This window comes from Pelophylax lessonae (assembly GCF_965119305.1).
Source record: "Pelophylax lessonae genome assembly, chromosome: 8".
Taxonomy (NCBI): domain Eukaryota; kingdom Metazoa; phylum Chordata; class Amphibia; order Anura; family Ranidae; genus Pelophylax; species Pelophylax lessonae.
This window is the reverse complement of record NC_138775.1, coordinates 297,880,714-297,906,456: the sequence shown is the minus strand read 5'-3', so window position 1 is coordinate 297,906,456 and position 25,743 is coordinate 297,880,714. Positions and strand designations below refer to the sequence as shown.

The 25,743-nt window shown below is 45.1% G+C and overlaps 1 protein-coding gene across 2 annotated transcripts in view; it reads left to right on the top strand.

Moving 5' to 3' along the window:
- SLC6A9 (solute carrier family 6 member 9) overlaps nucleotides 1-25,743 on the top strand; it is a 161,360-nt gene that overhangs the window by 97,992 nt on the left and 37,625 nt on the right. For both annotated transcript variants that reach the window (XM_082265260.1, XM_082265261.1), the window contains exons 2-5: nucleotides 9,270-9,426; nucleotides 9,564-9,695; nucleotides 21,873-22,134; nucleotides 24,811-24,943. In XM_082265260.1, coding sequence (XP_082121386.1) covers nucleotides 9,270-9,426; nucleotides 9,564-9,695; nucleotides 21,873-22,134; nucleotides 24,811-24,943 — 684 coding nt within the window. The remainder of the gene's footprint in view (nucleotides 1-9,269; nucleotides 9,427-9,563; nucleotides 9,696-21,872; nucleotides 22,135-24,810; nucleotides 24,944-25,743) is intronic.

Sequence of the window (25,743 nt, the reverse complement as noted above, 5' to 3'; positions counted from 1 at the left end):
TAAATTTATTAAAAATAAAATAAAATTTAGCATTCGTTCGGCTGAAAACTTCCAAACTTCCTGTCCTTCGTTTTTTCGGCTCAAAAACGTCAAAAAATTACCAATTTGTGCCAATTAACCGCTTGCCGACCGCCGCACGACTATTTACTGTGGCGGTCAGCCCCTCACCGGCAGAGCGACGTAGTACTACATCACTAGCCTGTGAGGGTCTAGGGAGCGAGTGCGCGCCCCCCGGAGGCGTGGTCACGGACCCCCCCGCATGTGTAACTGGCGGACCCGATGTCCGCCGGTCACTCGGCGATCGGCGGGGGAGAGGGAGAAAGGTAGGCGGCTAATGTAAACAAGCTGCCTGTCATTCTCCCCTGTGTAGAAACAGTGATCATATGGTTCTACTATGTAGGACCGTTGATCACTGTTCATACAGCTCAAGTCACAGCCAATCACAGTTAGAAGCACGCCCCTAGGGACACACACAGCCCCTCCCTCTCAAAAAAAGTTAACCCCTTCACTGCCAGTGTAATTTTACAGTAACAGTGCATATGTATAGCACTGATTACTGTAGAAATGTCACTGGTAACCCCAAAAATGTCAGTCAAGGGTCCGATCTGTCCGCCGCAATGTCGCAGTACGGCAAAAAAAAAATTGCAGATCGCCGCCATTACGCGTTAAAAAAACAACAAAGATGACAAAAATCTTTCCCTTTGTTAGTAAACGCGATAACTTTTGCGCAAACCAATCAAAATACGCTTTTTGCAATTTTTTTTAGCAAACATATGTAGCATAAAACAAATTGGCCGAAAATGTTAAAAAATTTTGATTTTTACATTTTGTTGGGGGGAATTTCATATAAAAAATGTGAAAAATATTGTTATTTTTGCTAAATTTACACTCTTTTTTTGTTTATAACGCATGATCAAAAAATCGCACAGGTGATCAAATACCACCAAAAGAAAGCTCTGTTTGTGGGGAAAAAAGGACGTAAAATTAGTTTGGGTACAGCGTCGCACAACCGCGCAATTGTCCGTTAAAGTCACGCAGTGCCGAATCGCAAAATAGGCCCTGGTCAGGAAGGGGGTAAAATCTTCCGGGGCTTAAGTGGTTAACCTCCCTGGTGGTCTGATTATGTCAGAATTTTTGTACATTGTTTTGCATGGGAAATATGTTGTTTTATATTTTAGGCCTGTAATTCTTAGAAATAACTCACTTTAAAGCGGAGTTCTGGCCTCAAAATCGATAAAATCGATTTTTGGGCCATCCGCTGCTGAGGGGAACCTGAAAAAACAAATGGATACTGGCGATTTTTTTTTTTTTTTTTGGTCACTTACCTTATTATAGAAGAAAATATACTCACCTTCCTTCCACTTCCTCCCTCTGCGGCCGCGGCCCGCGCCGTCACTTCCGGTTTTTGATGATTCCTGGGAGCTGAATGTCATCGCTCCCAGGAGTCAATGCGCCTGCACCGGCCCCGCTCGTCACTTCCGGTGCAGGCGCTGCATTCCCTGCTAAACAGATTTTGGACATGCCCAGAAGCTGTGCAGGGATGCCGCGCCTCCCTCGGAAGTGACGAGCGGGGCCGGTGCAGTGCATTGTGGGACTCCGACGTCACGAAGAGGACAGGGAAGAGGGACGCTGCGAGTTCAGCTGCCCACACCTGAGATGGCGGCTCTGCAGAAGAAATTTTCAAGTTAAGTATTTCTTCTTACAGGTAAATGCGACCCGGGACAGTACAGAGGCTATCCAATGTGGAATGTACTAACCCTGACTGTCCTGGGGGGGATTTTTAGCTCAAATTGACCCCCAAGGCCGGAACTCCGCTTTGACCACCGGAAGGATTTGCCCCCTTAATGACCAGGGGGTATTTTGCAATTCAGCACTGCGAGACTTTAACGGACAATTGCGATGCTGTACCCAAACAAAATTTAAGTCCTTTTTTTCCCCACAAATAGGGATTTATTTTGGTGGTATTTTTATTTTTTGTGCTATAAACAAAAAAAGAGCGACAATTCTGAAAAAAAAACAATATTTTTCACATTCTGCTATATAACATTCCCAAAAAGTAAAAATTAAAAATCAAAATTTTTTAACATTTTAGGCCAATTTGTTTTCTGCTACATATTTTTGGTAAAAAAAAAATCGCAATAAGCGTATTTTGATTGGTTTGCGCAAAAGTTATCGCGTCTACAAACTACGGGAAAGATTTATGTCATTTTTATTGTTTTTTTACTAGTAATGGTGGCGATTTGCTTTTTTTTGCGGGACTGCGACTTTGTGGCGGACAGATCGGACCCCTAACTGACATTTTTGACACTTTTGGGGGGACCAGTGACATTACTACAGTAATCAGAGCTAAAAATATGCATTGTTACTGTACTAATGACACTGGCAGGGAAGCGGTTAACACAGTAAGTGATCAAGGGGTTAAATGTGTACCTAGGGGAGTGTTTCTAACTGTGGGTGGGCGTGGCTTGTGAAATGATCATAGAGACATGTGATCCTATGTAGAAGGTGCTCTGTGATCATTCCAGGGAGAAGAACGGTCAGCTGTGTTTACAACATCCGACCGTCCTTCTCTCTCAGCGGGGAGCGATCGCGGGTGTCAGGCGGCATTTGGAGCCACCGGCCCCGTGCATCGGAGTCCCCTCTGACGAGTGGGGTGGGATTTTCGAAAGAAAATTAGATCGGAATTCGACCCGTGTATGGCCAGGATAAAACTGCTTTGTACGCACAGCTGCACCAGATTTTTCACTCTCCAATCAGCTTCCAGGTTTTATTGTCAGTCTAGGTTCACATCTTTGCCTTTTCGATGCGTTTTTGCATGCAGTTATCATGCATTTTTTTTTTTTTTTTAACACACTGTGAAAAGCTGATTGCTAGGGAGCGGGCCTGGAAAGCTGGCCACCGTGTCACCAACTGAGTCCCCGTTGACAGCTGAATGTAAAAAAAAAAAAAAAGCCGGCAAAAAAAAAACCAGCTTGGAAATGATCATTTCAAAGCCCAACCCCCCCCCCCCCCCCACAGTTAGAATCACTCCCCTAGACTTACATTTAACCCCTTGATTACCCACAAGGTTAACCTTGGTATGGATTCGGGAGGGGACCCCAGACCTAAATCACATTGAGAATCTGTGGCAAGAATTGAAAATTGCTGTTCACAGACGCTCTCCATCCAATCTGACAGAGCTTGAGATATTCTGCAAAGAAGAATGGACAGAAATGTCCTCTCTAGATGTGCAAAGCTGGTAGAGACATCCCCAAAAAGACTCCCAGCTGTAATTGCAGGGAAAGGCGCTTCTACAAAGTATTGACTCCGGGGGGTGAATACAAATGCAGCCACACTTTTCACAGATTTATTTGTATCATTTATCATTTTCCTTCCACTTCACAATTATGGCCACTTTGTGTCGGTCTATCACAGAAAATCCCAATAAAATACATTTACATTTTTGGTTGTAACATGAGAAAATGTGGAAAATTTCAAGGGGTGTGAATACTTTTTCAAGGTGCTGTATTGTGCAATACATTGAGCACATTCTATGGGCAATGGTCGGATGCGGGAGATATTGCGTATACATGCGTCACAGTGGTGTGGATGAGGACGTCCTTTTTATGACCACGTTGTCATTTATTTTTAACCACTTAAGGAGCGCCCCGTGTACATTTACCGCAGCAGGGCTGCCCTTAAGCGCGTACACTATTTTGTAAAAGGGCTCTAGGGGTTGTGTGCGCCAGGGGGATTGGCAAGACCCATAACTGTTACTGAACTGCAACAAAAATCAGATCTCCTGCCCTACAGCACTGTGTGACAGAGCTGTGTGAATCTCAGGACTGGATGGACAGGAAACCAAATCCCTTTGCCTATAAAAAAAAGTTGCCATGTATGTATTCTGTGTGTGTATACAGCCTTAAATCTCAGGTTACATATTAAAAATCGGTCAGTAACGGGTTATCTATGTGTGTGTGTGGGGGGAGGGGGTTAGATTGAGCTATGATCTTATAGAGAAACTGTCTCCTAAAATCTGTCTCTGCTCCTATGTGTCCTACATTCATAAGTCCCCCGCAAGGGGACACGCAGCCCCGAGCCCCCAGCGTGTGCTTGCTGGGAATCAGCCTCAGGACCCCGGCGCTGCAAGGGGAGAGTGCTGACCACCGGACCGCTGTGAGCGTTATTTTATACTATATACTGTGTGATATTATATATATAAACATATATATATACTGTATGTGTATATATATATATATTTATATATATATATATATATATAGGATTGTGTATATGGGATTATATGGTTGGGTTTTCAATACTTTTTTTTTTTTATGTTTGAACCGGATGGACTTGTGTCTTTTTTCAACCTGACTAACTATGTAACTATATCTATCTATATATATATATATAGTGTGGTGTTTTTTATATATTTACATATATATATATATGTGTATACACTGCTCAAAAAAAATAAAAGGAACACTTTATAATCAGTGTATAGCATCAATTCAATTAGACTCCTGGGATATTGATCTGGTCAGTTAAGTAGCAGAGGGGGTTGTTAACCACTCTGCAACCGCTCACAGTAATACTACTGCGGCAGAGTGGCTCGTTCCCGTCCAGCCACGTAGTATTAACGTGACTGGACTCCTCCCCTTCTGGGCGGCGCTTGCGCGCCGCCGGAGGCTCGCTCCCGCTGTTTTCATTCACAGCGGGAGTCGGGCCAGGGGAGGAGCAGCGGCGATCGCCGCTGCTCTTACCCGATCGTCGGGGATCGAGTCTGGAGATCCGCCTGCTGTGTGTAAACACAGCGGGCGGATCTCCATAGTGACAGGGAGTGACAGATCGGACTGTTCAGCATAGCTGGACATCCGATCTGTCCATGAATCACATAGTCACCTCCCCCCCTACACGTCAGTAAGCACCAGGCATACATTAACCCCTCCCTCTCCAATAAAATTAACCCCTTCCCTGCCAGTGTCATTTTTACAGTAACAGTGCATATATATAGCACTGATTACTGCAGTAATGTCACTGGTACCCCCAAAAGTGTCAAAAATGTCAGTCAGGGGTCCGATCTGTCCGCCGCAATGTCGCAGTCCCGCAAAAAAAATCGCAGATCGCCGCCATTACGCGTTAAAAAAAAAACACCAAAAATGACAGAAATCTTTCCCTTTGTTAGTAAACGCAATAACTTTTGCGCAAACCAATCAAAATACGCTTATTGCGATTTTTTTTACCAAACATATGTAGCAGAAAACAAATTGGCCAAAAACTTTTAAAAAAATTGATTTTTACATCTTTTTTGGGGGGAATTTCATATAAAAAAATGTGAAAAATATTGTTATTTTTTTCAAAATAAACGCTCTTTTTTTGTTTATAGCGCAAAAAGTAAAAATCGCACAGGTGATCAAATACCACCAAAAGAAAGCTCTGTTTGTGGGAAAAAAAGGACGTAAATTTCGTTTGGGTACGGCGTCGCACGACCGCGCAATTGTCAGTTGAAGTCGCACAGCGCCGAATCGCAAAAAGTGGCCTGGACGGAAGACAGCAAAATCCTCCGGTTGTAAAGTGGTTAATCAGTTTCAGCTGCTTTGGTGTTATTGAAATTACAAACAGGTGCACTAGATGGGCAACAATGAGACAAACTCCAAAACAGGAATGGTTTTACAGGTGGAAGCAAATGAAATTTTTTCCCTACTCATCTTTTCTGAGTGTTTGTCACTAGTTTTGCATTTGGCTGGGGTCAGTGTCACTACTGGTAGTATGCGGCCATACCTGGACCCTATAGAAGGGGTCAGTGTCACTACTGGTAGTATGAGGAGATACCTGGACCCTATAGAGGGGGGTCAGTGTCACTACTGGTAGCATGCGGCCATACCTGGACCCTATAGAAGGGGTCAGTGTCACTACTGGTAGTATGAGGAGATACCTGGACCCTATAGAGGGGGTCAGTGTCACTACTGGTAGCATGCGGCCATACCTGGACCCTATAGAGGGGGTCAGTGTCACTACTGGTAGCATGCGGCCATACCTGGACCCTATAGAAGGGGTCAGTGTCACTACTGGTAGCATGCGGCCATACCTGGACCCTATAGAGGGGGTCAGTGTCACTACTGGTAGTATGAGGCCATACCTGGACCCTATAGAGGGGGGTCAGTGTCACTACTGGTAGTATGAGGTCATACCTGGACCCTATAGAGGGGGGTCAGTGTCACTACTGGTAGCATGAGGCCATACCTGGACCCTATAGAGGGGGTCAGTGTAACTACTGGTAGTATGAGGTCATACCTGGACCCTATAGAGGGGGTCAGTGTCACTACTGGTAGTATGAGGCCATACCTGGACCCTATAGAGGGGGGTCAGTGTCACTACTGGTAGCATGAGGCCATACCTGGACCCTATAGAGGGGGTCAGTGTCACTACTGGTAGCATGAGGCCATACCTGGACCCTATAGAGGGGGTCAGTGTCACTACTGGTAGTAGGAGAGCTGGACAGGGCCATAGAAGGTCCTTAACCCATCAGCAGGACCGGTATCTGCTCCTTTGTACAAGGAGGAACAGGATGAGCACTGCCAGAGCCCTACAAAATGACCTCCAGCAGGACACTGGTGTGAATGTCTCTGACCAAACAATCAGAAACAGACTTCATGAGGGTGGCCTGAGGGCCCGACGTCCTCTAGTGGGCGCTGTGCTCACTGCCCGGCACTGTGTGTCCATACCAGTATAGATCTTAACGCATTACCCAGTCCATACCAGTATAGATATCCAGCATGATATTTTTCCCCATTCAGATCTGATATTTTTTCAAAATGTTCCTTTCATTTTTTTTGAACAGTTTATGTACATATATTATATATTATGTAATGTTTTATATATACTATATACTTTGTGATTATTTATATATATATATATATACTATACACACACTCACCGCCCACTTTATTAGGTGTACCTTGCTAGTACCGGGGTTGGACCCCCTTTTACCTTCATTCTTGCTGGCATAGATACAACAAGGTGCGGGAAACTTTCCTCAGATTTTGCTCCATAGTGACATGATGGCATCACGCAGTTGCTGCAGATTTGTCGGCTGCACATCCATGATGCCAATCTCCCGTTCCACCACATCCCAAATGTGCTCTATTGGATGAGATGTGGTGAGTGTGGAGGCCATTGACTTCCAATAGAAATAGTGCATCTCCTCAGCAGATAGATGGAATATCGGTAGTAACACAAAAGAACACAAGAGGGCTCAATTTAAGTGCAGCATAATCATTATTTATTGCACTTAGATCACGCCCTCTGGTGTTCTTTTGTCTTACATGTAAAGGGATGCCATTGATGTCTTCCATATAACGCTTCGGAATAAAATGATTGACAGCAGAGAAAACTAATAGCTGTAAGAGGAGGGCCTACATTAGCAGGGATGACGGGAAGAGAGAATTGATGAATTATTAGTTAAGGCAGGAAATGGAGGCGGGATTGCTGCTGCAGTCACAAAAAAAAGATAAGGCTGGGGTTCAGTAGACGTGTGAGATTCGTTTAGTTACGAATCAAAAGCCGGACAAAAATTTTTTTAATTTGAGATTCTAATGTATCCGAATTTCCGAATCATAATAGTAACAAATATCAATGAATCCGAAATAAATTATACCAAAATGAATTATCCGAATACGAATGTGAAAATGGATTTGAATTCGAAATTGAAACATATTGCAAGAAATACAGTAAGGTATAAAAGTGAAAAAAGATGATCATTTCTATGTAGGCTGCTAGAAATAGAAAAGAATTAGAATAAAACAGAAAAGAATAGAAAATAAAGAAATAGAACACAAAATAATAAAACAGATTAAAATAGAACAAAATAGAATAAAATAGAGTATAAAGGAATATCAAATAAAAGAACTGAATAGAAAAGAATCAAATTGAATAAAACGGAATAAAGTAGAATATATTAGAAAAGAAAAGAATAGAATAGAAAATAAAAGATTATACAGGAAACCCCCGCTCCATCACGGTTCAGTTTTTGCGGTCCCGGTATATTGTGTTTTTTCTGTAATGTTATTTTATTAGAATAGAATAAAACAGAATAAAAATAGACTAGAATAGAAAAGAATAGAAAAAAATAGAATAGGATAGAATAAAACATACTATAATATAAAATAAGGGAACAGAATATAAAATAATAGAATATAATAAAACTGAATGAAACAAGAAAAAAATAGAAGAAAATATGATAAAACAGAACAGAATAAAATAGAAAAAAGAGAGACAAAAGAAATAGGTAGGTGTGTAAAGCCAAATCCCCAAAAAAATAATTGAAAGAAAAAACAAAAAAATAGAATAGAAAATAAGAATAGAATGAAACAGAATAAAATTGAAAATAAAGGAATATAATAGAAATTAATAGAATTAAATGGAGTAAAATAGTAAAAAATAGAATAAAATATAAAAGAATAAAAAGAAAATATTAGAATAGAATAAAACAGAATAAAATAGAAAATAAAGGAATACAGTATAATAGAAATTAATAGAATTAAATGGAGTCAAATAGAATAAAATATAAAAGAATAAAAAGAAAATATTAGAATAGAATAAAACAGAATAAAATTGAAAATAAAGGAAAATAATAGAAATGAATAGAATTAAATGGAGTAAAATTGTAAAAAATAGAATAAAATATAAAAGAATAAAAAGAAAATATTAGAATAGAATAAAACAGAATAAAATAGAAAATAAAGGAATATAATAGAAATTAATAGAATTAAATAGAGTAAAATAGTAAAAAATAGAATAGAATATAAAAAAAATAAAAAAAATAATTAAATGGAATAAAACAGAATAGAATAGAATGTAAAAGAATAGAAAAAATTAATAGATTAGAAGAGAATACAATAGAACGAATATAGCCATCTTCTGAAATTTAAATTTTAAATCAAGTTGAAAATAACAAATATACAAAAAAGAATTGGGAAAAGGAATCATTACAACATAACGAAGATAACGAAACAAAATCATCAACTTAAAGAAAAAAATCTGAAGCTAAATACATTTTTCCGTCATGCACATCTCTTGAGTTCAGCTTGAAATGTTTTTATTGTGGATACTTGCTGACAACCAATGGCGTCTCACCACTTCAGCAGCAGTGGCCGGTTTTCCTCGCAATAACAGTAAAATGTATAGTTAGAGCAGCTGTGTTTGGCCCCGATGAAGGAGCACCTGACCCCTGAAACGCGTTGGTCATACTCCAGCAGCTGAAGCTTACATGCAATGTCTTCTCTCTCCAGAATGGCGCTGTGCCCGGAGAAGTCACAAAGGGAGACGAAAATGTGAAGAGAGGAAATTGGGGGAACCAGATAGAGTTCATCCTGACCAGCGTGGGGTACGCAGTCGGTTTGGGAAATGTCTGGAGATTCCCGTATCTCTGCTATAGAAATGGAGGCGGTAAGTCACATGAGAGCGCCGTGTATATGGAATGAATAGATAATCATCAATCAGACTCCCCTGCAATCATTATTTTACTGCTCTCACCGGAAAGAATCCCTCCAGCTGCCTTTTGTAATGACTTTCTCTCTCCTCAGGAGCCTTCATGTTCCCGTACTTCATCATGCTGGTCTTCTGTGGCATCCCGCTCTTCTTTATGGAGCTCTCGTTCGGGCAATTTGCCAGTCAGGGGTGCCTCGGGGTTTGGAGGATCAGCCCCATGTTTAAAGGTAAGAGGACAGAAAATAGACTTCAAGAACCTGCAACTAATCCTGAGCCAAATCCATATATGTGTTATCCCCCCATAGTACAGTACTATTTACATAGTTACATAGTTAGTGAGGTTGAAAAAAGACATCAGTCCATCCAGTTCAACCTATGATGTGTGTGTGTGTTTGCTTTTAACCGTACATTGTATACCCCTGTATGTTGTACATTGTATACCCCTGTATATTGTACATTGTATACCCCTGTATATTGTACATCGTATACCCCTGTATATTGTACATTGTATACCCCTGTATATTGTACATTGTATACCCCTGTATATTGTACATCGTATACCCCTGTATATTGTACATTGTATACTCCTGTATATTGTACATTGTATACCCCTGTATGTTGTACATTGTATACCCCTGTATGTTGTACATTGAATACCCCTGTATGTTGTACATTGTATACCCCTGTATGTTGTACATTGTATACCCCTGTATGTTGTACATTGTATCCCCCTGTATGTTGTACATTGTATACCCCTGTATGTTGTACATTGTATACCCCTGTATGTTGTACATTGTATCCCCCTGTATGTTGTACATTGTATACCCCTGTATGTTATACATTGTATACCCCTGTATGTTGTACATTGTATACCCCTGTATGTTGTACATTGTATCCCCCTGTATGTTGTACATTGTATCCCCCTGTATGTTGTACATTGTATACCCCCTGTATGTTGTACATTGTATACCCCTGTATGTTGTACATTGTATACCCCTGTATGTTGTACATTGTATACCCCCTGTATGTTGTGGTCTTTAAGGTGCCCATCTAATAGTTTTTTGAAACTATCAATGCTCCCTGCTGATACGACTGCTTGTGGAAGAGAATTCCACATCCTTACCGCTCTTACAGTGAAGAACCTCTTACGCACTTTAAGGTTAAACCGCCTTTCCTCTAGTTTTAGTGAGTGGCCACGTGTCTTATTGTATTCCCTTTCTCTGAATAGTTTGTTCCTTATGCTAGGGTCGCCAGTACAGTATTTGTACATTGATATCATATCCCCCCTCAATCGTCTCTTCTCCAGAGAGAATAGGTTCAGCGCTTGTAGTCTTTCCTCATAGCTGATGTCCTCCATTCCCCTAATCATTTTTGTTGCCCTTCTCTGGACTCTGTCCAGTTCCAGCACATCCTTCCTGAGGACCGGTGCCCAGAACTGGACAGCATACTCCAGATGTGGCCGGACCAGAGTCTTGTAGAGCGGGAGAATAATCTCTTTATTTCTGGAGTGAATCCCCTTTTTTATACATCCCAGTATTCTGTTGGCTTTGCTTGTGGCGGCTTGGCATTGCATGCCCCTGCCAAGCCTGTTTTCTACCAGTACCCCCAGGTCCTTTTCCATCCTAGACTCACCCAGAGGTTCCCCCCCTAGTGAGTAGCTTGCTTTCTGGTTTCTGGCACCCAGGTGCATTACTTTACATTTTTCAACATTGAACCTCATCTGCCATGTAGTTGCCCCCCCCCCCCCCCCCCCCCCGTTATTTTGTTCAGGTCTGCTTGCAAGGTTTCCACATCCTGCATAGAAGATATTGGCATGCTTAGTTTAGTATCATCCGCAATACTGAGATTGTACTAGATATCCCCTCCTCTAGATCATTTATGAATAAATAAAACAGGATTGGTCCCAGGACAGAACCCACTTTCCACCCCCGCCCAATCCAAGTACTCCCCATTAATCACCACCTTCTGGACTCTCCCCTGGAGCCAGTTCTCTATCCAGGTACTCACCTTATGGTCCATACCTACCTTCCTTAGTTTGTACAGTAAGCGTTTGTGGGGAACGGTGTCAAAGGCCTTTGCAAAGTCCAGATACACCACATCCACAGGCTTTCCCTTATCTAGGTGGCTGCTCACTTCATCGTAGAAGGTTAGTAGATTGGTTTGGCAAGAAGGATTTTTCATGAATCCATGCTGATTACTACTTATAATACCGTTTTCATTACTAAAGTCTTGTATTGGGTCCCTTAACATCCCCTCCAAAATCTTGCAGACTACTGATGTTAGGCTGACCGGCCTATAGTTACCCGGGATATATCTCGGCCCCTTTTTAAATATTGGTACCACGTTGGCTTTTTTCCAATCAGCTGGCACCATACCCGTCTGTAAACTATCCTTAAAGATCAAGAATAATGGTCTGGCAATCACCTGGCTGAGCTCATTAAGAACCCTTGGGTGCAAGCCATCCGGTCCCGGGGATTTATTTATGTTAAGTTTCTCTAGCTTAGCTCTAAATCTATCTTCTGTTAGCCATGGCGGCACTTCCTGAGGTGTGTTGTTTAGTTCGGCCTTACAAGCTGGGTTTGTGTAGCCCCCCGATTCTTTTGTGAAGACTGAAGAGAAGAAATTATTTAACACTTCCGCCTTTTCTCTGTCCTCAGTGGCCATATTTCCTTTGTCATCTTTTATGGGGCCAATGTGTTCTGGCCTCGCTTTCCTACTGTTTATATACTTAAAGAATTTCTTGGGGTTCTTTTTACTCTCCTCCGTTATATGTCTCTCGTGTTCTATTTTAGCCGCCCTGATTTCATCTTTACATTTCTTATTACACTCTTTGTAATGCTTAAATGCTGCCAATGACCCCTCAGTCTTGTATTTTTTGAAGGCCTTTTCTTTAGCTCTAATATACATTTTTATGTTGGAGTTTAGCCACCCAGGGTTTAGTTTTGCTTTTGCTATATGGTACAGTCCTGTCCTCTACCCAGCATCCTTCATTCAACATGGTACAGTCCTGTCCCCTACCCAGCATCCTTCATTCTACATGGCACAGTCCTGTCCCCTACCCAGCATCCTTCATTCCACATGGTACAGTCCTGTCCCCTACCCAGCATCCTTCATTCCACATGGTACAGTCTTGTCCCCTACCCAGCATCCTTCATTCCACATGGTACAGTCCTGTCCCCTACCCAGCATCCTTCATTCCACATGGTACAGTCCTGTCCTCTACCCAGCATCCTTCATTCCACATGGTACAGTCCTGTCCTCTACCCAGCATCCTTCATTCTACATGGCACAGTCCTGTCCCCTACCCAGCATCCTTCATTCCACATGGTACAGTCCTGTCCCCTACCCAGCATCCTTCATTCCACATGGTACAGTCCTGTCCCCTACCCAGCATCCTTCATTCTACATGGCACAGTCCTGTCCCCTACCCAGCATCCTTCATTCCACATGGTACAGTCCTGTCCCCTACCCAGCATCCTTCATTCCACATGGTACAGTCCTGTCCTCTACCCAGCATCCTTCATTCTACATGGCACAGTCCTGTCCCCTACCCAGCATCCTTCATTCCACATGGTACAGTCCTGTCCTCTACCCAGCATCCTTCATTCCACATGGTACAGTCCTGTCCTCTACCCAGCATCCTTCATTCTACATGGCACAGTCCTGTCCCCTACCCAGCATCCTTCATTCCACATGGTACAGTCCTGTCCCCTACCCAGCATCCTTCATTCCACATGGTACAGTCCTGTCCCCTACCCAGCATCCTTCATTCTACATGGCACAGTCCTGTCCCCTACCCAGCATCCTTCATTCCACATGGTACAGTCCTGTCCCCTACCCAGCATCCTTCATTCCACATGGTACAGTCTTGTCCCCTATCCAGCATCCTTCATTCCACATGGTACAGTCCTGTCCCCTACCCAGCATCCTTCATTCCACATGGTACAGTCCTGTCCTCTACCCAGCATCCTTCATTCCACATGGTACAGTCCTGTCCCCTACCCAGCATCCTTCATTCCACATGGTACAGTCTTGTCCCCTACCCAGCATCCTTCATTCCACATGGTACAGTCCTGTCCCCTACCCAGCATCCTTCATTCCACATGGTACAGTCCTGTCCTCTACCCAGCATCCTTCATTCCACATGGTACAGTCCTGTCCTCTACCCAGCATCCTTCATTCTACATGGCACAGTCCTGTCCCCTACCCAGCATCCTTCATTCCACATGGTACAGTCCTGTCCCCTACCCAGCATCCTTCATTCCACATGGTACAGTCCTGTCCCCTACCCAGCATCCTTCATTCTACATGGCACAGTCCTGTCCCCTACCCAGCATCCTTCATTCCACATGGTACAGTCCTGTCCTCTACCCAGCATCCTTCATTCTACATGGCACAGTCCTGTCCCCTACCCAGCATCCTTCATTCCACATGGTACAGTCCTGTCCTCTACCCAGCATCCTTCATTCTACATGGCACAGTCCTGTCCCCTACCCAGCATCCTTCATTCCACATGGTACAGTCCTGTCCCCTACCCAGCATCCTTCATTCCACATGGTACAGTCTTGTCCCCTACCCAGCATCCTTCATTCCACATGGTACAGTCCTGTCCCCTACCCAGCATCCTTCATTCCACATGGTACAGTCCTGTCCTCTACCCAGCATCCTTCATTCCACATGGTACAGTCCTGTCCTCTACCCAGCATCCTTCATTCTACATGGCACAGTCCTGTCCCCTACCCAGCATCCTTCATTCCACATGGTACAGTCCTGTCCCCTACCCAGCATCCTTCATTCCACATGGTACAGTCCTGTCCCCTACCCAGCATCCTTCATTCTACATGGCACAGTCCTGTCCCCTACCCAGCATCCTTCATTCCACATGGTACAGTCCTGTCCCCTACCCAGCATCCTTCATTCCACATGGTACAGTCCTGTCCTCTACCCAGCATCCTTCATTCTACATGGCACAGTCCTGTCCCCTACCCAGCATCCTTCATTCCACATGGTACAGTCCTGTCCTCTACCCAGCATCCTTCATTCCACATGGTACAGTCCTGTCCTCTACCCAGCATCCTTCATTCTACATGGCACAGTCCTGTCCCCTACCCAGCATCCTTCATTCCACATGGTACAGTCCTGTCCCCTACCCAGCATCCTTCATTCCACATGGTACAGTCCTGTCCCCTACCCAGCATCCTTCATTCTACATGGCACAGTCCTGTCCCCTACCCAGCATCCTTCATTCCACATGGTACAGTCCTGTCCCCTACCCAGCATCCTTCATTCCACATGGTACAGTCTTGTCCCCTATCCAGCATCCTTCATTCCACATGGTACAGTCCTGTCCCCTACCCAGCATCCTTCATTCCACATGGTACAGTCCTGTCCTCTACCCAGCATCCTTCATTCCACATGGTACAGTCCTGTCCCCTACCCAGCATCCTTCATTCCACATGGTACAGTCTTGTCCCCTACCCAGCATCCTTCATTCCACATGGTACAGTCCTGTCCCCTACCCAGCATCCTTCATTCCACATGGTACAGTCCTGTCCTCTACCCAGCATCCTTCATTCCACATGGTACAGTCCTGTCCTCTACCCAGCATCCTTCATTCTACATGGCACAGTCCTGTCCCCTACCCAGCATCCTTCATTCCACATGGTACAGTCCTGTCCCCTACCCAGCATCCTTCATTCCACATGGTACAGTCCTGTCCCCTACCCAGCATCCTTCATTCTACATGGCACAGTCCTGTCCCCTACCCAGCATCCTTCATTCCACATGGTACAGTCCTGTCCTCTACCCAGCATCCTTCATTCTACATGGCACAGTCCTGTCCCCTACCCAGCATCCTTCATTCCACATGGTACAGTCCTGTCCTCTACCCAGCATCCTTCATTCTACATGGCACAGTCCTGTCCCCTACCCAGCATCCTTCATTCCACATGGTACAGTCCTGTCCCCTACCCAGCATCCTTCATTCCACATGGTACAGTCTTGTCCCCTATCCAGCATCCTTCATTCCACATGGTACAGTCCTGTCCCCTACCCAGCATCCTTCATTCCACATGGTACAGTCCTGTCCTCTACCCAGCATCCTTCATTCCACATGGTACAGTCCTGTCCCCTACCCAGCATCCTTCATTCCACATGGTACAGTCTTGTCCCCTACCCAGCATCCTTCATTCCACATGGTACAGTCCTGTCCCCTACCCAGCATCCTTCATTCCACATGGTACAGTCCTGTCCTCTACCCAGCATCCTTCATTCCACATGGTACAGTCCTGTCCTCTACCCAGCATCCTTCATTCTACATGGCACAGTCCTGTCCCCTACCCAGCATCCTTCATTCCACATGGTACAGTCCTGTCCCCTACCCAGCATCCTTCATTCCACATGGTACAGTCCTGTCCCCTACCCAGCATCCTTCATTCTACATGGCACAGTCCTGTCCCCTACCCAGCATCCTTCATTCCACATGGTACAGTCCTGTCCTCTACCCAGCATCCTTCATTCCACATGGTACAGTCCTGTCCCCTACCCAGCATCCTTCATTCTACATGGCACAGTCCTGTCCCCTACCCAGCATCCTTCATTCCACATGGTACAGTCCTGTCCCCTACCCAGCATCCTTCATTCCACATGGTACAGTCCTGTCCCCTACCCAGCATCCTTCATTCCACATGGTACAGTCCTGTCCTCTACCCAGCATCCTTCATTCAACATGGTACAGTCCTGTCCCCTACCCAGCATCCTTCATTCCACATGGTACAGTCCTGTCCCCTACCCAGCATCCTTCATTCTACATGGCACAGTCCTGTCCCCTACCCAGCATCCTTCATTCCACATGGTACAGTCCTGTCCCCTACCCAGCATCCTTCATTCTACATGGCACAGTCCTGTCCCCTACCCAGCATCCTTCATTCCACATGGTACAGTCCTGTCCCCTACCCAGCATCCTTCATTCCACATGGTACAATTCTGTCCCCTACCCAGCATCCTTCATTCTACATGGTACAGTCCTGTAGCCCTACCCAGCATCCTTCATTCCATATGGTACAGTCCTGTTCCCTACCCAGCATCCTTCATTCCACATAGCGCAGTTTTGTTGCAAAAAGGGAAAATGAAGGCCTTGTTCACACTTGCTCAAAATACTGCAATACTGACTCTGAACGCACATCCCTATAGCATTAATGCGCGTTGTTCAGCGCATTTGATGTTCATTTAACGGGGGTTAAAACCATTCCCCAAACTCCCTTTGTGCATTTGAGGTGCCGCAAACGTGTGTCAGCGCATTTCTGACCCGTTACCATAGACTTGAATGGAAGGAGATGAGATGCTTCTACTCCTTCCAAACTCAACACGTAATTGTTTGTGGCGCATTTACGATGCGTTTGCATCACATTAGGTCTTGTTCAGCCACAAAAAAGCGCGTCTGGGGTGCGTCTTAAACGTGCATTAAACGCGCATAGCGTGCTTGGAGATTTATTTTAACACCTGCCTTTCACGCACGTTAAACGCACATCAAACGTGACAAACAACATGCATAGATATTTGAAGCCACCAGAAATCATAGTGTTTCCATCACCATGCTTCACAGTTGGTATAAGGTTCTTCTCCTGGAATACTGTTCTCAGTTTGCACCAAACATAACTGTTACTGTGAGCAGCCAACTCTATTTTTGATAGATCAGTCTTCGGTACATTGTTCCAGAAGGTCTGATCTTTGATGGATCAATCTTTAGTACATTTTTCCAGAAGGTCTGATCTTTGATGGATCAGTCTTCAGTACATTGTTCCAAAAGATCTGGCATATGATGGATTCGCCTTCAGTACGTTGTTCCAGAAGGTCTGATCTTTGATGGATCAGTCTTCAGTACATTGTTCTAGAAGGTCCGATCATTGATGGATCGGTCCTCAGTACATTGTCGTAGAAGATCCGATCTTTTATGGATCAGTCTTCAGTACATTGTTCTAAAATATCTTGCATATGATGGATTCGTCTTCAGTACATTGTTCTAGAAGGACCGATCTTTGATGGATCAGTCTTCAGTACATTGTTCCAGAAGGTATAATCTTTAATTGATCAATCTTCAGTACATTGTTCTAGAACAGTGGTCTCCAAACTGCAGCCTGAGGGCCAGATGTGGCCCTATGCTTGCCTTTATCTGGCCCTTGGAGCTCTATTCCTCCCACTGGCACCAATGATGGAGCACCATTCCTCCTTCTGATACCAACAATTGAGCACTCTCACAAAAACCTATGATGAGGTATGGTTTACTCCCACTGACGCCAGGGCATGTTCTACTCCCACTGGTCAAAGTCTGGCCCCCCTGAAGTCTGAAGGACCGTAAATTGGTCCTTTGTTTAGAAAGCTTGGAGAACTCTGTTCTAGAAGGTCTGGTCTTTGATGGATCAGTCTTCAGTACATTGTTCCACAAGATCTGATCTCTGATGGATCAGTCTTTAGTACACTGTTCTAGAAGTCCAATCTTTGGCGTATCAGTCTTCAGTACATTGTTCCAGAAGGTTTGGTCTTTGATGGATCAGTCTTCAGTACATTGTTCTTAGAAGGTCTGGTCTTTGATGGATCAATCTTCAGTACCTTGTTCCAGAAGGTTCAATCTTTGATGGATCAGTCTTCAGTGCATTGTTCTAGAAGGTCTGATCTTTGATGGATCAGTCTTCAGTACATTGTTCTTAGAAGGTCTGGTCTTTGATGGATCAGTTTTCAGTACATTGTTCCTGAAGGTCTGGTCTTTGATGGATCAGTCTTCAGTACATTGTTCCAGAAGGTCTGGTCTTTGATGGATCAGTCTTCAGTACATTGTTCTTAGAAGGTCTGGTCTTTGATGGATCAGTTTTCAGTACATTGTTCCTGAAGGTCTGGTCTTTGATGGATCAGTCTTCAGTACATTGTTCCAGAAGGTCTGGTCTTTGATGGATCAGTCTTCAGTACATTGTTCCAGAAGGTCTGGTCTTTGATGGATCAGTCTTCAGTACATTGTTCCAGAAGGTCTGGACTTTGATGGATCAGTCTTCAGTACATTGTTCTAGATGGTCAGTGTGACGGAACCACTTGGCACCCGATTAGGTGCTTCTTTCCGCCAAACAGTACCCAAGTGAAGAAGGCTCTCCAACCCAGTCTGCAGGAGGGCCACCATATTCCCTCTGACCATTACCCTGTACAAGATTAATATTACACCTTTCCATCCACTTCAGAAGAGAAGTCAATTACGTTGTTCTCCATCATTATGGAGTGATCTGCTCACTCCATGGGCCATAGTCAGTGGGTGGTCAGGCCCCACCCCCCCCCCCCCCCCCCGGGCCTGACCACCAACATTCCCCAGGGCCCGCCAACCATGTCATCATCCTCCTCCAGTCCCATGCCCTACTTCTCCTCCATTCCCATGTCCTCTTTCATCCCATGTCCTCCTCCTCCTCCAGTTCCATCGCCTCCATCCCAGGAAAATAAAGGTGAATGGTTCTAGTAAATGCTGCCCCTCCTGTCCAGGCGTGAACAGCTGGAGAGCAGGGGAGGGCAGGGTCTACAGCTGTGTGAGAGGCAGGACCCCCTACATAGTGCCAGTCTGCAAGGGATTGGCAGAGCTTACAATTGAATGGTATTGCAAGGACAGATGGCAACCCTACCCTGTTTGGGGCCCCCTGGGATGCCCGGGCCCCCTACATGTGTATGGGCTGTACCCCCTGATGGCGGCCCTGCCTCAACCCGATAGAACATCTTTGGGATGAATTAGAGTGGAGACTGTGAGCCAGGCATTCTTATCCAACATCAGTGCCTGACCTCACAAATGCTCTTCTGGAAGAATGGTCAAACATTCCCATAGACACTCCTAAACCTTGTGGACAGCCTTCCCAGAAGAGTTGAAGCTGTTATAGCTGCAAAGGGTGGGCCAACTCAATATTGAACCCTATGGACTAAGACTGGGATGCCATTAACCATTTGCCGACTGCCGCACGACTATTTACGTCGGCAGTCAGCCCCTCACAGGCAGAGTGACGTAGATCTACGTCGCTAGCCTGTGAGGGTCTAGGGAGTGAGCACACGCCCCCCGAGGCGCGCTCCCGCTCCCGCGTGGTCACGGACCCCCCCGTGCGTGTGACCGGCGGACCCGATGTCCGCCGGTCACTCGGCGATCGTCGCTGCAGAGGGAGAAAGGTAGGCGGCTGATGTAAACAAGCCGCCTGTCATTCTCCCCTGTGTAGAAACAGTGATCATACGGTTCTACTATGTAGGACCGTTGATCACTGTTCCTACACCTCAAGCCACAGCCAATCACAGTTAGAATCACGCCCCTAGGGACACACACAGCCCCTCCCTCTCAAATAAAGTTAACCCCTTCACTACCAGTGTCATTTTGCAGTAACAGTGCATACGTATAGCACTGATTACTGCAGTAATGTCACTGGTAACCCCAAAAGTGTCAAAAATGTCAGTCAGGGGTCCGATCTGTCCGCCGCAATGTCGCAGTCCCGCAAAAAAAATCGCAGATCGCCGCCATTACTCGTTAAAAAAAAAAACAATAAACATGACAAAAATCTTTCTCTTAGTTAGTAAACGCAATAACTTTTGCGCAAACCAATCAAAATACGCTTATTGCGATTTTTTTTTTTACCAAACATATGTAGCAGAAAACAAATTGGCCTAAAATGTTAAAAATTTTTGATTTTTACTTTTTTTGGGGGGGAATTTCATATAAAAAGATGTGAAAAATATTGTTGTTTTTGCAAAATTGTCGCTTTTTTTTGTTTATAGCGCATGATCAAAAATTGCACGACCGCGCAATTGTCCGTTAACCACTTGCCGTCTGCTCACGTTGAGCCTACTGCGGCAAAGTGGTTCGTTATCGTCTGGCGACGTAGACCTACGTCGCCAGACACTCCCCTTTCTTGGCGGCACGCACGCGCCGCCGGAGGCTCGCTCCCGCTGTATTTAGTCACAGCGGGAGTCGGGCCAGGGGAGGAGCAGCGGCGATCGCCGCCCCTCTTCCCCGATCATCGGGGAATCGAGTGTGGAGATCCGCCCGCTTGTGTAAACACAAGCGGGCGGATCTCCGAAGTGACAGGCAGGGCCAGATTGCAGGGTTCAGCACAGCTGAACCCTGGATCTGTTCTTGTGTCACACAGTCTCCTCCCCCCACACACGTCAGTAAGCACCAGGCATACATTAACCCCTCCCTCTCCAATAAAATTAACCCCTTCCCTGCCAGTGTCATTTTTACAGTAACAGTGCATATATATAGCATTGATTACTGCAGTAATGTCACTGGAACCCCCAAAAGTGTCAAAAATGTCAGTCAAGGGTCCGATCTGTCCGCCGCAATGTCGCAGTCCCGCAAAAAAAAAAAAATCGCAGATCGCCGCCATTACGCGGTAAAAAAAAAAAACACCAAAAATGACAGAAATCTTTCCCTTAGTTAGAAAACGCAATAACTTTTGCGCAAACCAATCAAAATACGCTCATTGTGATTTTTTTTACCAAACATAGGTAGCAGAAAAATTGGCCAAAAATTGAAAAAAAATTTGATTTTTACATTTTTTTGGGGGGGGAGAATTTCATATAAAAAAATGTGAAAAATATTGTTATTTTTTCTAAATAAATGCTCTTTTTTTGTTTATAGCGCAAAAAGTAAAAATCGCACAGGTGATCAAATACCACCAAAAGAAAGCTCTGTTTGTGGGGAAAAAAGAACGTAAATTTCATTTGGGTACGGCGTCGCACGACCGTGCAATTGTCAGTTAAATTCGCACAGCGCCGAATCGCAAAAAGTGGCCCAGACGTAAGACAGCAAAATCCTCCGGTGGTAAAGTGGTTAAAGTCATGCAGTGCCGAATCGCAAAATAGGTCCTGGTCAGGAAGGGGGTAAAATCTTCCTGGTCTTAAGTGGTTAAAGATCATGTGTGTGTAAAGGCAGGCGTCCCAATACTTTAGACAATATAGTGTATATAGAGAGGTGTCCCAATACTTTTGGTAATATAGTGTATATAGAGAGGTGTCCCAATACTTTTGGTAATATAGTGTATATAGAGAGGTGTCCCAATACTTTTGGTAATATAGTGTATATAGAGAGGTGTCCCAATACTTTTGGTAATATAGTGTATATAGAGAGGTGTCCCAATACTTTAGACAATATAGTGTATATTCAAAGTTCCTCTATAGATATATATATATATATATACAGAAAATCCAATGTACTGTATCAGATAATATAGGATGATGGGACTCATAGAGGCCACACACCTCAAATTTCGAGCCACAGGTGGTCCTGCCAACACCGGGTGACTCGACAACCTTCGATGAATTCCTCTGTAATTATATGTATAATCAGCGTTTGTATTCTGGTTCCACCAATCGATGATTAACCCTTCGTTTCCTCCCAGGTGTAGGTTACGGGATGATGGTTGTCTCCACCTATATCGGTATTTATTACAATGTGGTCATCTGCATCGCGTTTTACTACTTTTTCATGTCCATGAACCGCATTCTGCCGTGGACGTACTGCAATAATAGATGGAACACAGAGAACTGCGTAGGGGTGCTGAGCCCCTCCACCAACTCCTCCAACTTCACCTCCCACCACAACCTGTCCGCCATCCTCAACCAGACCGTGAAGAGGACCAGTCCCAGCGAGGAGTACTGGAGGTGGGTGACAGCGCAAGGCGGGGACAAGGGGAGGGCGGGAGGGACAGCTGCCCTAGGTGCTGTGCTATCATGTGAGGTGGGGGGGGGCACCACAAGGAGATTGGGGGAGGGGGATTTGTGTTGGAAAGAGGGATTTGAAGGGTGGTAGGGGGTAAGATATCTTCTAGGAGGGGAAATTTGGGGTGTGTGCTAGAAGTCGTGGTTTGGGAGGTTTAGTGTTGGGATGGGCGGTAGCAGTTCTATAGTATATACACTGGCAGTAGATAGTATACGGCAGTCCTATAGTATATACACCGGTAGTAGATAGTATACGGCAGTCCTAAAGTATATATACCGGTAGTAGATAGTATATGGCAGTCCTATAGTATATACACTGGCAGTAGATAGTATACAGCAGTCCTATAGTATATACGCCGGCAGTAGATAATATATGGCAGTTCTATAGTATATACGCTGGTAGTAGAGGGTATACGGCAGTTCTATAATATATACACCGGCAGTAGATAGTATACAGCAGTCCTATAGTATATACACTGGCAGTAGATAGTATACAGCAGTCCTATAGTATATACACCGGCAGTAGATAGTATATGGCAGTCCTATAGTATATACACCGGCAGTATATAGTATATGGCAGTCCTATAGTCCTATAGTATCTACACCGGCAGTAGGTGGTATACGGCAGTCCTGTAGTATATACACTGGCAGTAGATAGTATACAGCAGTCCTATAGTATATACACTGGCAGTAGATAGTATACGGCAGTCCTATAGTATATACACCGGCAGTAGATAGTATATGGCAGTCCTATAGTATATACACTGGCAGTAGATAGTATACGGCAGTTCTATAGTATATACACCAGCAGTATATAGTATACGGCAGTTCTATAGTATATACGCTGGCAGTAGAGGGTATACGGCAGTTCTATAGTATATACGCTGGCAGTAGAGGGTATACGGCAGTTCTATAGTATATACGCTGGCAGTAGAGGGTATACGGCAGTTCTATAGTATATACACTGGCAGTATATTGTATACGGCAGTTCTATAGTATATACACCAGCAGTATATAGTATACGGCAGTTCTATAGTATATACGCCGGCCGTAGAGGGTATACGGCAGTTCTATAATATATACACCGGCAGTAGATAGTATATGGCAGTCCTATAGTATATACACAGGCAGTATATAGTATACGGCAGTTCTATAGTATATACGCCAGCAGTAGATGGTATACGGCAGTCCTATAGTATATACGCTGGCAGTAGAGGGTATACGGCAGTTCTATAGTATATACGCCGGCAGGAGAGGGTATACGGCAGTTCTATAGTATATACACCGGCAGTAGAGGGTATACAGCAGTTCTATAGTATATACGCCAGCAGTAGAGGGTATACGGCAGTCTTATAGTATATACACTGGCAGTAGATAGTATACCTCAGTCCTATAGTATATACACCGGCAGTAGAGGGTATACGGCAGTTCTATTGTATATATACCAGGCAGTATATAGTATACGGCAGTCCTATGAAGCACCTTTGAGTGATCCGGGCCCCTCGGTGTGGAATGTAGAGGGCACAGATGTGGGTTGGCACGCAGTTTCCTCGTATTGTACGCCGGCGGTTTCGTCTTCGCAGTGTAAGGCGCTGATTTCCAGGCGTGAGCTGAATGGGCATTGTCTTATTGTTCCTATGAGTGGCGCCCGGCGCTCGCGGCCTCCCCCCCCCCCCCCCCCAGGAGTCACCGCACAGAACAAAGCACTGGAGATGGCGGTGATAACACACTTTCATCCCTCTAAAACCGTTTATTCAATAGAAATAGTAAATCTACTCACATATAACATGACTGACACCGCACTTCAAAGTTACACAATCATTTCATCCACTCCACGTGCCCCATGGGCTTGAGAGGACATCACCAATGTTCTAACCTCTTACACGTTTCGAGGGTCTTGCCCTCTTCCTCAGAGCCAAACCTGACACAGCACTTCAAAGTTACACAGTCAGTTTGTGCACTCCACATGCCCCATGGGCTTGGGAGGCCATCACCAAGGATCTAAATGACTTGCATGTTTCGAGGGCTGAGCCCTCTTCCTCAGGGCCAAGCCCTCTTCAACCATTTATTCAAATAAAATAGTAAATGTATCTAATCACAAACAACATGACTGACACATCACTTCAAAATTATACAATCGTTTCTTCCACTCCTCATGCTCCTGGGCTTGGGAGGACATCACCAAGGATCTACATTCCCTACGCGTTTCGAGGTCCATGCCCTCTTCTTTAGAGCCAAGCCCTCCTTTATGAGTTTTTCCAGTTGTCTTTGGGACGTCCTTAGTCCGGAGTGGGCAGCAAGGCTTTGAGTTGAAGGGCTGGCATTGGAGCGCCACGCTCACGTGCGGGAGATTTCAGCCGAAAGTTGTGATGTGCCGACACTGAAATGTTTGGAAATCCTCCACCGGGAGGAAAGTGACATCTCCAGATTCCTTTCAGCGACAGCCGCAGGCTGCGGGGTTACGGCTCTGTCAGTTTTCAGCCGAGACTAAAATAATTGATACAAAGTGGTTAGAATATGTTACAAAGTATAGTTTTCACTTCAGTTATAACATAAGAGAAGTGGGTGGAGCCTTGTGCAGGCGCGGCGTACAAAGTGACCCGTGTCATTGTCTTTCAGGAATCATGTGCTGAAGTTGTCGGATGACATTGGGAATTTCGGGGAGGTTCGGCTGCCTATTCTGGGGTGTCTCGGCCTGTCCTGGTTTGTTGTGTTCCTGTGCCTCATCCGAGGGGTGAAATCGTCCGGGAAGGTGAGATTACTCCGTCCATTACTGGTATCACCCGCACCCCCCCTTCCAGTCCATTACTGGTTTCACCCCTCCTCCTTCCAGTCCATTACTGGTATCACCCCCCCCCCTTTCCAGTCCATTACTAGTATCACCCGCACCCCCCCTTCCAGTCCATTACTGGTTTCACCCCTCCTCCTTCCAGTCCATTACTGGTATCACCCCCCCCCCTTTCCAGTCCATTACTAGTATCACCCGCACCCCCCCTTCCAGTCCATTACTGGTTTCACCCCTCCTCCTTCCAGTCCATTACTGGTATCACCCCCCCCCCTTTCGAGTCCATTACTAGTATCACCCGCCCCCCTTCCTTCCAGTCTATTAATGGTATCAGCCACCCCCCCCCCTTCCAGTCCATTACTGGTATCACTCTCCCCCTCCTTCCAGTCCATTACTGGTATCACACCCCCCCTTTCCAGTCCATTACTGGTATCACCCCCCCCCCCTCCTTTAACTCAATTACTGGTATCACCCCCCCCCTTCCAGTCTATTACTGGTTTCACCCCCCCTCCATCCAGTTCATTACTGGTATTACCCCCCCCCTTCCAGTCCATTACTGGTATCACCCGCTCCCCCCCCCTTCCTTCCAGTCCATTACTGGTATCACCCGCGCCCCTCCACCTTCCTTCCAGTCCATTACTGGTTTCACCCACCCCCCCTTCCAGTCCATTAGTGGTATCACCCCCCTCCTTCCAGTCCATTACTGGCATCACCCCCCCCCCCTCCCCCTTCCAGTCCATTACTGGTATCACCACCCTCCTTCCAGT